Source organism: Amblyomma maculatum, chromosome 1, assembly GCF_055883805.1.
Source record: "Amblyomma maculatum isolate TAMU_Amacu chromosome 1, ASM5588380v1, whole genome shotgun sequence".
In the NCBI taxonomy this organism is placed as follows: Eukaryota; Metazoa; Arthropoda; class Arachnida; order Ixodida; family Ixodidae; genus Amblyomma; species Amblyomma maculatum.
Genome location: NC_139344.1, coordinates 104,132,749 through 104,146,005, shown reverse-complemented (window position 1 = coordinate 104,146,005; position 13,257 = coordinate 104,132,749). Strand labels below are relative to the sequence as shown.

Below are 13,257 nucleotides of genomic sequence, written 5' to 3'. Positions count from 1 at the left end.
CCTCCAAACACTGCATTAAAATCCTGGTCCTTGGTCATACCTCAGCAAAAGCCAGCAGCTGGCGCCAGTACACATGATGTTTCTCAATTTGCAAAATATTTGAATTTCATGCCCTAGTTCTAGCGTGAGCCTGTTTCGGGCTAAGGCAACATCATTAGAAATGTCGCTAGGTGTTCTTACTGGCCCTGCCATCCAACTAAAAGTTATTTTCATGCCCACAGAACTACTAAAAAGAGATGCCACTAATTGTAAATAAAAAGTTCCGACCCATACTGCATTAGTTTCTCTCATGCAATTGATCAGCCTTTCTAACTCTCTGCTATCACATACAGGACACCTCACATTCACCACAATCTTCCCACATAAACAAAACTGTTTTTCTCATCTGTAAGCTGCACTTCTTTTTTCAAATGAGTTTCTCATTGCATGGCAAAGACAACTTTAAACTTGGTCAGCTGAAAACATATTCTCCGTCTCAAAATACCCAAACGTAATATACATAATGTAATCAACACCACACAAAACCTCAATAATAATACTTGCCACGGTCAACTGACAGGAATAAAATACTCACTACTCTTTCTGTGCAATCAATAATAAGCAGTGCTCTGTTCACACTTCTGTCTGCAGCGACAGCATAACAAGGGTGCTCAATTTGGTAAAATACTATGGCAGGTGCCTCCGTACCGGTAGAAAGTACTTACAGTACAGGAAACCACAAATGCTTGTTTCACTCTGTACCTACTTTACACACATGTGATGCACAGACTTAGTGATAGAATGTTCACGATTGATGTGCCATATTACGCTGGTTCCATGTTGCCCTCCAATGGTTTACACTTTCCATGAAACGCCAACAAACAAGCCCGGCATGTAAGGCAAAGTATACTATGCTTAGATATCAGCTAGAGCAAAGGACAAACTGATAGAGAGTGTGCTTAAACCAACTGGAAGCATCCACATTATATCCCATTATGTTAACGCTCAACTTGCTTATAGTATAAAGAGGCTGTGCAAATGTTTCATAACATAACACTGCTGCAGACATTTCCTCACACTGTTGTTCCAGTTTTCCTTAACAAAACTTTCGTTCATACTTTGACAAGAGCTCTAACAGAAAGGAAGTTTGATACCATATACATATATGTTGAAAATAATAGATTGACTAGTATATCTATTTTGTAGCTATAATATGCAATAGATTAACTAGTAAATATGCACATACTTCCTTAAGCCTGAACCTCTGTTAATGAGGCAATAATTCGTATGCAAGAAAGTAAGAAATAAAATTTCAGAGCAAGCATATTTTCCAAACTGAACCCTTCACTCATCTAATAATAAATTGAAGTTACTAACAAACATTAATGGCACATCGCTGATAGAGGAGACCCATAGGATGTAGTAGAGCACTGCTTTTCAGGTGTTATGTTTGCGTGTGCTCTTCCCCACGCTCACCTTCATGCTTTTATAAAGCACAAACAGGCATCTTTACAAAGCTTTCCATTTGTTTTTAAAAAGAAACTAAACAGCTCAAAATAAATTACCTTTAGAACTGTTAAAATAATAAATAAAAGTTGCTACAAATTTCTTCAAGCAACCATGTAGTCATGGCCTCACAAACATTCAACACACGGTCAACAAATCCACCCATTTTTGGATGGGTGGATTCTCAGAACTTCTCAGAGTCGTCTCCCATTCCATCATGCCACCAGCACCAGACAAAACATGCCAGCAAAAGAAGCGCCCAAGAAACCAGCCAGCAAGTTTGAGCAGTCAGTCACAGCGCCTATATAGCCCTTCTACCATGCCTTCCGCCATCTACAAGTGCAGCAGCCACAATGGAGGATGAAGCAGTGAAGAGTCGCCTGCCTGGCAGCTTGGCTTAGTCGTCCATTCTCATAGAGCAAGCAACTTGGCCTTGCAAGCTTTTGCAAGTGCTTGGTGCCAAAACAACAGGTTTCCCAAAGTCATAGTACTAGCTAAAGTGGAGTTTTCATAATAGCATATCCAGCCCTCATGAACAAAAATTTGTTACTTTTCAATGCGAAGGCCAATGATTCATTTCTACATATGAGAAAAAATTTGAAGTGCCAGGCGTATAAAAATATTTCCTAGCAATTGCCACAATGGTTGAATGGTTGAAATAAACATCCAATGGATCATGGAAACGCTTTCTGTTTTAAAGATGCACATGATGCTAAGAGTTCGAAAAGACAAAAATATTACTACGTATTACTTGGAGGAAAGTCTGCCAGCATGAAAATGATAAGGCGTGCTATGAAGCATATATTTTCATCAAATATTATTTACTGCCTTCAATAGTTTCATCAAGTGCTTTGAATTCTGCGTTCATGGTGAAGTGTAGACAGCAATCACATCACAACCAGGCAGGTCTTCATTCAGCGAGCTTCAATGAAAGTTGCACTGAAGCTCAGCTGATTCAGTGGTTGTTGTAGCTCTGCCAGAAGTTGATAACGTGCAAATCATGGGCTGACATAGTGCTGACAAGGCAAAGCACCATCCTGGCTGCCAGTGCATACGAGTGCAGCTGTTGCAGATGTTCCTGCCATTGACATGTGGTCTTACAACGTCATAACCTGCCGACAGAGACACGAGAGCATTCTGCAGCACAAGCCGGAAAGCTTCAGACCACGTAAAATGGCTACACATTGGAGAGAACTATCTAGTGCTTATGCATCCAAAGGAAACAGCCAAAGTGTACATTTGCACAAGAGTCTTTCTCTCTACTGCACTCAACCATGGCATGCATCAGGACCTCGGTGCATGAACAGACATGTCAAACCACAATATGCACACATTGTGGAAAAGAAATAATAAGTGAATGCAATCTCAAATCACGAGCCTTCCCTCCAGCTACATTTGATTCTGCAGACTTCCACGCAGTAACAACCGTCACCACAACTCAATAAATCTGTTCTGCTCACCACATGTTTAAGGTCTTTCTCCTTATAGGTAATATGTTAGATATAGGACCAGCTTGGAGTCTGTTTAAACCTAAACTAGCTAGGTGTAAGTGCTGTACCAACAAAATGGTCTCCTTAAAATGTGCTTCCCTATATAATTTAGGAAGTTTTTGCTCTGCACTAACCATTAAAAGTAATATGATAAGACTCCTTCATAGACCAACCCATCCATAAACTCAAACTTGGAAAAACCAGGAAATTGGAGCACTCAACATGCCAGAGCTGCCATCACTGAGTATGAAAACAATACCTCGTGCACCCACATATCATGCCAGTGGAAGCAAGGAAGTCAAGAGGCAAAAGCAAGTAGCAGTGATGAGTGACAAAGAGCTAGGACAGATGCAGGAAGAAGAGGAATTTCACTGCCTGCAGAATTTGAGGGAAGGAAGGGCATCAAGCTCCTTACAGGACTCTGTGTCCTCAGCATCCGACGTGTCCAGCAAGGCCAGGTCGGCTGCTATAACCTCGTCAGGGGTCAGCCTCTCATCATGGCCAGCAGGAGAAGGTGGGCCAAGAGTGCGCTGGTCTTGGCCAGACCCTTCTTCAGAGTGGCCTGTGGGCCATGTGCCCTCCACAGGCAAGGACTCTTCTTTTTGGACAAAAGGGCATGCCACAAGACCAATCCAAAGAGCCAAATGAACAAACATTGCTCAAGGTACCAAGCATTTCCACAAACATGGTTGCTCTGGTCGCATATATACATTCATTTCGTAATAGGCTCAATGCACACTATCAGGGCCTTTACTTCAGAAATACTTGCAAGCAATACCCAAGTGATCTGTTTACCAGCCTTCTTAGAATGTGAAGGAGCTAAAGCCTTGGATGATGAGGTATTTCGTTACCTAAAAATTGATATCACTATTTCATTACCAAGTTCTAAAAAGCACACTGTGTGCTTCTTGCAATATTGCTTCTCTACAAAGCACTATAGTAGGACATCACCAAGAATTAGCTGGCAAACATGCACTATTAGTACACACTGGGATAACAACGAAGTAAAGGCAAACCTGAATGTACTGAACCTGCATGAAGCAAATTCCTCTATATTACAGTTTCTAAAACTCCCAACACCCCCCGCATTGAAGCGTGTGTGCTTGTGACTGGCTTAGTCTATAGGGTTTAAGGCTCCAAAGCAACTTGGGCTTTGAGGGACCCTGTAGAGGAGGGCTCCGCAAATTTTGAAGCCCATTCTTCTATGTTCACTGATATCTCATAGTACACATCCACCTTGGTTTTCAAAAACCCTTATCAAAAAGCGGCTGCCATGACTAGGATTGAACCTGCGTCTTTGAGATAAGCAGCTGAGCACTTTCACCACTGAGCTACCACAGCGAAGCATGTGTATTTGTGACTTGCATATAATGAAGGTTGTGTGGCGGTTCACCTCAAGATAGTTAACTCCCTACTTCGACTATGTATCAAGTAAATCTGTATTACCTGAAACTTGGCCAAACAACATGAAAGTTTCACGGCGAACAAAAAAGAAACATCTACAATTGGAACGATTGAACACAATGATCACAAAACACCGAACTTAAGTGCAATTACCACTTTTCCATGCCAAATACAGCTGTCTCCTCAGCTTTCAGTTTTGCAGCAAAAAAGGTCAAGGATGAGCATTGCATTCCTATCACTGCCACTCGGTCGCTAACAAGGTACTGGTGCTGACAACTGCACCATGAATACGTGAGAGCAAGAGGTCACTTTTGCTATGATGGGATGCAGCTGGATGGGTACCATGCGGTCTGCGTTTTTCATTGTAGGTGTGTTGTATATCAAGTTGCTTATGGCTGTTTTTAACAAAAATGTTGGTTAATGGTGTAAATTATTGTTTCTGCAAGTCTACCCCCTTTTCGTTTTGGTTTTTTCCTGTTCCATACCACCAACATGCTGTCGAAAAACGTCACAGGAGTTGGGTTCCTGCGAAAACAACTTGAAGAAAGTCCCATAATGCTCTTGAGTGCAAACAGGCGACTTTCATCCAACATGCAGCAAAACATATAGAAAAGCGTAAGATGAGCAATATCCGCAAGGATAACCTGGACATGAGGTAGCTGATGGTAACTGTATACACCAAGTGATGCGCCCGTGGCAACGTAGGCAAATTGAGGTGTATTCATTCTGGTAATGTTTCTTGTTTTGCTACAATCCAGTGATCATTTGCACATCATTATCTCACTCAGAAACTTGCTCACTACAATTCCTGTTTCGATGAACATACAAAAGGAGAGAACTTCAAATCGCAAATGAACCAGGTGGAAGAAGCCAGTTTTCCCCCTTACTGTTTTACCAAAGATCTCAAGGCCCTCTTGAAGGAAATGGCTATGAGGCCCTACCAGTACAGCTAGAACAGAACTTCGAAAACTGCATTGATCCTACTAACTTCTACAGCCAGGCCTGTCACATATTTTCTATATTAAGAAAAGTGGAGAAAAAAAGAGTTGCCTCCGCAGTTTCTATGTCCATACCCTTCACCGAATGTACCACAAAACACTGCGACCACATTAGAGCTCTGTGTGAGTTATTTATGGGACTCTTACTGCCTCGGTTAATTTGGAAACAACTGTGCAAATTACCGCATGTCTTTACAAGCACACAGAAAAAATAAAACTAAAGATGAGAACATCCCCAGAAAGAAGTGGCCGCCATACTAACACGTACACATATTTAAAAGGCAAAGGCACACAGAATTAAGGGGCTCAAGATGACACAGAAAGCTAGTACAGTTAAACCTCTCTGTAACTAATCTCCATGTAGCAAATTCCTCGATATTAAAAAATTTTTCAATTCCCCAATGGCGCTCCTATTGAAGTTCATCTATCTGAAAACTCTATGTAACGAACATGTCGTAGCAATTGACCTTAATATAACGAACTCGCAGCGCCAACTGTCCCTTAGCTAGTGCTGAATCATAAAAATTTGCCAGAACCCCGTAAGTTTCAGAGTGATAAAACATGAACTGACATCTGCAGGATACGTTGTTGGGCGAGTTGGTGGGGGGGCGTAATCGTCTTTTTTGCGCACATATCTTCTCATCGTCATGAACTGACATGAAAGGAGCATCTATGATAACAAGCGACCGCAGTTGATACAATGAGCCATGTTTTAACGCCACCGGTGCATCTACGTGGCAAACACATAGCTGTCTCTGCTGCTTCCGCTTTCAGAATGTGGTCCTACAATACTTCAAGCTTAAAAAGAGTGAAAAATAACAAAATGAAGAAAAAAGACACAGGGCGAGCAGTGTGCAACCATCGCTGCCACACAGTTGCTGGCAGGCTCTCGCAAAACGGTAGCAGGCCAAACTGATTCCTCCTCCAACCTCCTTTCCCGCACCCTCAGACGCATTGCATGAGCAGTGGCGGAGGTGGAAGATGCTGCCAACACTGTGATGCCGCTCTCACAGCGCAATCGCAAAACGTTTCACTGCTTCTACCACTTCGAATAATTCCGATTTACTGTAAATACTTTCAAGGTGCTTTCCCTTACAATCAATTCTTAATCTGGTTTTCGTTACGGATTGTCCTTTTGGGTCTTGACGCGAAAACTGCATATAACAAAAACCTGGATGCAGTGAAAAATCGCGGACATTTTACAATTTCGTTATAACCAGGTTTAACTGTATACTCAATTGAGTGTGCACTCTGAATAATGTATCATCATCATCATCATCAGCCTGATTATACCCACTGCAGGGCGAAGGCCTCTCCCATATTTCTCCACTTAACCCGGTTCTGTGCTAGCTGCATCCACTTGACCCCTGCGAACTTCTTAATCTCATCCGCCCACCTAACTTTCTGCCGCCCCCTGCTACGCTTTCCTTCCCTTGGAATCCAATTTGTTACCCTCAGCGACCATCGGTTATCCTCTCTTCGCACTACATGTCCTGCCCATGTCCATTTCTTCTTCTTAATTTCTACTAGAATGTCGGTAACTTGAGTTATTTCTCTGACCCACTCTGCACGCTTTCTATCTTTTAATGTTACCCCTACCATTTTTCGTTCCATAGCCCTCTGGGTTTTTCTCAACTTAAGTAGAACTCTCTTGGTTAGCCTCCACGTTTCAGCCCCATAGGTGAGTACAGGCAAGATGCAACTGTTGTATACTTTCCTCTTGAGCGATACTGGTAAGCTGCTAGTCATAACCTGCGAGTGCTTGCCAAATGCGCTCCATCCTAATCGTATTCTTCTTGTTATTTCCTTTTCGTGGTCCGGATCTGCGGTTACTACCTGTCCTAAGTAGACATATTCGCCATTCCCTTAATTTAAAGTGACGTTTCATTTTTCCCATTATCATCTTGCCATTTTCCTGTCCTTTTCTTTTCACTTGTGCAGCTGGACCATATATATGTCCGCCAGCAAATATATGCTGATGACTTCAGTGCTCTTTCACTGCTTCATCAAGAATAAATTCCTGACCCATGTGCACAGCCACAGGTAGAAGTTCGATGTGGGCTTGCAGGAAATATCATGACTGCATTGCCTCGCCAGCCAGTATGCTGGTATTTGTTCTAGAGAATGTAACATGCAAATATCAGTTCTAAATGCATCCAATCTCAAGGTGAAAAAAAATTTCAGTTGAGTTCCAGTCAGAATCAAGTGAGCCAAGAGGAAACACACTAGTATGGACTGGGAGTTACACTAGTTGAGATTTTCACCTGCTGTAGTGTGCAGAAGTGAATCAAATTTTTCCGGTATCTGCATCCCACAAGCTTTTGTTCATACGGCTGCACACATTATTTTTTGCTGGTATTTACTGCAGTTGTTTAAATGACTGCATTAATGAATGCACATACAGTCGAACCCGGATATATCAAACCCGGATATATCGAATTTTGGTTATATCGAACTCACGGAATATCCCCTTGAAAATCCCATGTAAAAGTATAGGAAAGCCACGTCATATATCGAACTCAATTTCACTGGTCGTTCGATATATCGAACTCCGCACCACGCACTGGAAAGTGTGCCTTCCCCAAAGACGATCGCATCACCCTTGGCCGATTGCCGCGTGACGTTTTCAAGCCACGCGCGGAAGGAATGAGAGGGGACAGTTCGGCTAGGGCAGCGCCGCGCCCTTTCCCCAAAGGCGCGCGCATCTGCGGTTATCGTTTCCTGCGCGCCAGCACGCGACGTTTGCAAGCCACGTGCGTGAATGAACCAGAGAGAACCGGCATGGCGGAAGTAGAATGGTGGCGAAGGCTGGGCCCAAAAGCGGTTCAGCGGTACCGCAGCATAGCCACAGGTCGAGGGGCCAACTACTCAGATTAGGAAATTATATTACTACAAATTAAAACGTATCAATCAACATAAAAAGATAGACATTTTGATAACTTCGTTTGTGCATGAGGTAAGGTATTTTATAAATACATTCTTAACTTTTTTAAAAGATCTTGCAACACTCTTATCGCCCCAGCCCCTTGATGTTGCATCGGTCAGGAGGCGCTGCCAGAGGTAACCAAGGCAACGGAGATAACGAAGCTGACGAAGCACGAAACGGTTTCTTATAGCTGTCTGCTGCTCATCACGAACTGCCGTGGTGCGGGCCTTGGTGCGCCCGTGAAAGCGTAATTTAGTTTGAAAGTCTGAAAATGTCCCTTTCGCGAAGATTTTGACGTCCTTGCTGGTCGCTGCTCTGTCGCCGTTTGGTGAGATTTAATATTTCCCTGCAGCCGTGTTTTTTGGTTTCGTCCCCTTCGTCGTGCGGGCAGTGCGAAGTCTTTTTACAGCAGTGTATTGCGCTTAGCTTTTTGTCGCAAGATGAGCCCGCACAAAGTGAGGAAGCGATGTCCTGTGGCACGTTGCGACAGCGTGGGCTCAACCGTCGGTGTCTTACCGCTTCCTGGCTGACTTTCACCGGTGAGCAGATCTGGAGGTTGCGCGCATAGACTCAATGTATGCTCTAATGCTCCTGTGTTAAGCACGTTTGTTGATTCTAAAGCTGTCTGGACTGGTGCGACCTTGAAATTGCTTGAAAACTGCTGTATAATTTCTTCCGAAGAATTTAAACTTGAAGAGTGATCCCAGTGCTCTATGCTCCGCGTATGTTTTGATGCACCTACTAATTCATGACATTTTTATTTCAATTGCAGCTGTCATAGCTTTGTTTTCTGTACATGCATGTTTCATATCTGGTGATGTTTTGTGGCAGTTACTTCAAGCCTTTTCTATGCCTCAGCTGTGATCATTGAGATGATTAGCGCGCTTAAACGGCGCTACTGTTTGTGCTGTCAACGACATGCATTTTTATCGTTGTGATTTGTTGCTGTATTTTATTGGTTGATGCAATAAACCATGAACATGAAAACCATAATTGTTCACTTGGTATACTCTGTGGCGAACTGGGCCCGACTGCTCCGTTGCACCAGTGTTTCTGGACCGCACCTTACTGTGCTGAGGGACAAAGTAAATGGCCAAAGTACTTGCATGACTTGCAGCAGTATTTGTATTATGAATTGGCATGCGTGGTCTCTATTTGGAAGTGTTGCTGCCTTTCTATGCCGCCACCTTTGCCAACCACTTTCATTGTGCTGGAGCAACTGCTTATAAACAAGGGCGTAAACAACAAACTCGAGTTCATTTAGATGGCAAAGGTTGGCGCGCGCTGAAAGGAAACAACCTTCAAAAAATGCAGGCTCGTCAATGCAACGCGGAGGTTTAAAAAAAAAAAGCTTATAATTCGCGCCAAAGTGAACGTATGGGTGACGTCATTTGACGTCATGGCCCCCCAATTTTCATTGGTCGCTGGAGCCCATAAGCCGCCATGTTTTGTACGTATGGGCGTCTATGGAGCCTTCGCTACCATAGTACATATACCTTGGAACCGGTGGGAACGAGAGGGGAAAAACGCGATAGAGCGAAGCGCAAGGGTGTGCCCATTCTTTTGCCGAGCATACTCTCTCTTTCCTCTTTCCCGGCCTTTGTTCGCAGTAGCACGCGCTACGCATGCGCCAATCCAGCTCAGCCCGTTTTCAGACAGAACGTCGGACGCTTTCTCCGGCGTGTGTTGCAAACCCTCTGCGCGCGGCGGCTCGACTGAGGCTATGGCGCCTGCAGAAGTTAAGAAACGGCAGATGTTTTTTTTTTTTTTTTTTTTTTTTTGCGAGAGTTGTTTGCTTTTATCGTTTTGCTAGTTGTGCTGTACGCGCGGCATAGCGAAAGCGTGGCCAACATGGAGCGTTTTTTGCACGCGAAAACGCCGAAACGCGTTGCACGCCCGACGCCCACGCCGGCGTCGACGATTTCACTCCCGCATGGTCAGCAGTCAGTCGAGCGGCGTTTTTTTTGCCGCCCAGTTGCGCGACGCACGCGCCCCCATCCGGCCGTGCGTAGAAGGTCGCGAACATCTTGTTTTCCCTGTCGCCGCAAGCTTCAAGTTGTGGTTTCCTCTCTTTCTTCTGGGTCAGGTGAGTCAAGAAAACAGGCAAGGCATCACTTCCAACAGCTATGGATCTAAATGCAGAAGCCATAGCACAAGGGAGGTATCAGAGGTCCGCTGGCAAGGCTAGCAGCTCATAAACAACCTCCGAGCTCAGCGTAAACACTCGTGGCCCCAGCGGACGGCCCACCTTCACCGAACTCTAACCTAAAAAACCAAAAAAAAAAAGGAAATGCACGGTGCCCGATGCCCGGACCTTGCTGTCGTCGCCTCGTGCGCCCCCGCGACTACGAAAGACTACATTGCTGCTCGGCCGTTTCGGCTGAGAAACCCGAAACTCTCGGCGCCGTCGGAGCGCCAAACCCCCGTCGTTATAGTGAACTAGAATACTTTCTAGTGGCGCGAACGACGGCGCTCCGGCACGCCGCTTTTCACTGACACCGCCAGATGGCGCCACTGCAACATCTTCTAGTCGACTTTTCAATGCTTTCTTGCAATAGTGCGACATAGTACCAATGCTTTTGTGCGCCTATTCAGTAAAAGTGGTGATTTTTTTCCCTATGCCGACGTATGTGGACCTCCACCTATAACAGAAGGCGTTTCATTCGACATTATTCGAGTTTTCGCCGTTGCACTAGGGTGAAAGCGCTCTTATTTCACTGGCGTCTGCTACAGCTCATGCGCGACGAGTTATCGCGCACTGTAAATCATTACAGCACATTAATTTGTACGGGACAGGCATTTTTCTGAGCCCTGCAGAGCCCGCTTTATTACAGAGCCAACTCAGCTGTCAGCAGCAGACTGGTAGCAGAGTGGCCAGGCATCGTGCGCATGCACGGGTTCTCGCATCTCTCCAACCACGCCGCAGTAACTTTCCTTTAGCCAATAATGATGATTATATTACACTGTGCTATTCGGTATCCACTGGTAACCAGGAATGCTCATTTTAGTGCTATATCTGCTTAGCGTTAGGAAATTTGCCAACTGGTAAAGTGAGGAGCAGCTTCAGGCTGTTACATTTTTTTTTTTTTTTTTTTTGACAAAGTGGTCATGAAAAAAAAAATTTCTACGCTTTTAAACGAAGCCGGCGATATTCTGTGGCGTCACCATTATTCTCTGTTCACAGCAACAATATCTGTTATAAATCACCGCTGTAAGCCAGGTGTTAAAATCCTTTCATCATCTCATATGCATAACATATATGCCAAAAAGACATACATGAGGAGGGCAGAGCAGTTTTGTTTAGGTACTTGACAAGGCTTCTGTTTTATTTTATTTGAGTGCATGGGACAAAAGCCATCAAAAATGAGTTGTTTTGTGAAATTATTGACTACACAAACAGTCCTAAGAACATCCATTTGCTCATCTTCAGGTGCATTGAAGCTTGACATTGCACTGGTTAACGCATTTTGTGAAAAAGTGTGTGCGGGTAGTTAAGCAGTGATTTCAGCTGCACCAATTTGACAGTGGTCAGAGCACCCAAGTTAGCAGGTTTGCTTGGCCAGTAGCATATACTGAGTACAAGCTGTCTGCTTGAATTTAGGCTGAAGCAGGTTGTAAACACATTCTCAAGGTCAGCCACAAACTGGTATCACTTGAAGGGTACAAAAGGCCTCTGTTGTCCTTAAAATTAGTAAAATTAGCAAAGTTTAATAGATGTAACTTATCTTTTTCTTTTCAAAAAAAGATTAAAGCCTTTCTCACAGTTAGTTTGAGGTAGGATAGAGAGACCACAATTGTATACAGCTGCCAGCCAAGTGACTCACCCCAGGCAATTTCTTATTTTGAAGTTAAGTAATTAGTAATTATTTTATTTACTAACTATTTCCTTTAGACAATAACTGGGTTTGCAGAATTTGAGAGCGCCTTCTAAAACCTCCATTTCATTTATTTCCGATAAAGAAAGCCTCATATCGTTTTTCCAAGCTCTAAAGAAAGCCCGCGAAATACAAAAATTATCAGCCTGTATTGAGACTGGGCTGTTGAGTCACGGCCGCTACTAATTTCTGTCACTCAAACCATGCACGGGTGAGAGCACCACAATATCGTAGCGCATGAATGCGTCAGTCACGTGATATTTTTTTTTTATTTCGCGGGCTTTCAAAGAGGTGCGAAAAACTATGCACGTGAGGTTTTCTTTATCGGGAATAAATGAAATGGGGGTTTCAGAAGGGCCTCCCCAACTTTGCAAATCACATTTATTTGAAAGAAATACTTAGTAAATTAGAATTGCAAAATGAAAAATTGCCTGCACCGTTTTTTTTTTATCGATATTTATTGTCTTAGGGCATCAGTAGGGTATGATATGAAGGATGAATAAATGATTAAATAAATGTATCAGCTAGAGATCCAAGGACATACCATGACTATGCAGAATTGAATTTAATTTAATCTCAGCTGTCTGCTTTATTGAGCCAGTGGTAGTATTCGAGATCACGCAAACAGTCGAAGCTTTCTTCCCCGAAGTCTTTGTTTTGTTCAGACCTGGTGCGCCAGGTGGCTGTCAGCAAGCGGTCTCTTTGGCCCATCTCAAATGGTTTATTTTTAACCCTTGGCTGAAGTTAGCTTGGACACGCGGTATAAAATATGTCGGCTATCATTTGGTGTCACAGGCTTAATAGCAAGAATCTGCACTGAGCACAACTCTCTGCAACATCAATATTGCCCACATCCAGCCTTGGCTTTACGGGTTTGACGGTAATACATGCCGAACAACCCGGCAAGAGTGTATAGGCACCACATCAGGTGCCAGTGATGGCTTTTCACACGGTATATCCTCACTTCTGCCGTTGATCATATATGTGCGTAGTCACACAGCAGGATGAGATGCGGCTATAAATGATGCTCACACACTGTCGATGCTTCTGTGAGAGGCTTTTCCTGCCTTCACAAGCTT

The 13,257-nt window shown here is 43.8% G+C and overlaps 1 protein-coding gene across 8 annotated transcripts in view; it reads right to left on the bottom strand.

Moving 5' to 3' along the window:
• Nucleotides 1-13,257, bottom strand: part of Herc4 (HECT and RLD domain containing E3 ubiquitin ligase 4) — a 144,439-nt gene that overhangs the window by 85,404 nt on the left and 45,778 nt on the right. For 5 of the 8 annotated variants that reach the window (XM_084588726.1, XM_084588727.1, XM_084588724.1 and 2 more), the window contains exon 9: nucleotides 3,391-3,573. The exons of 1 other annotated variant lie outside the window; for it this stretch is intronic. In XM_084588726.1, the coding sequence (XP_084444852.1) occupies nucleotides 3,391-3,573 (183 nt within the window). The remainder of the gene's footprint in view (nucleotides 1-3,390; nucleotides 3,574-13,257) is intronic. 2 more of the 8 variants (XM_084588728.1, XM_084588731.1) reach the window with 1 other exon arrangement.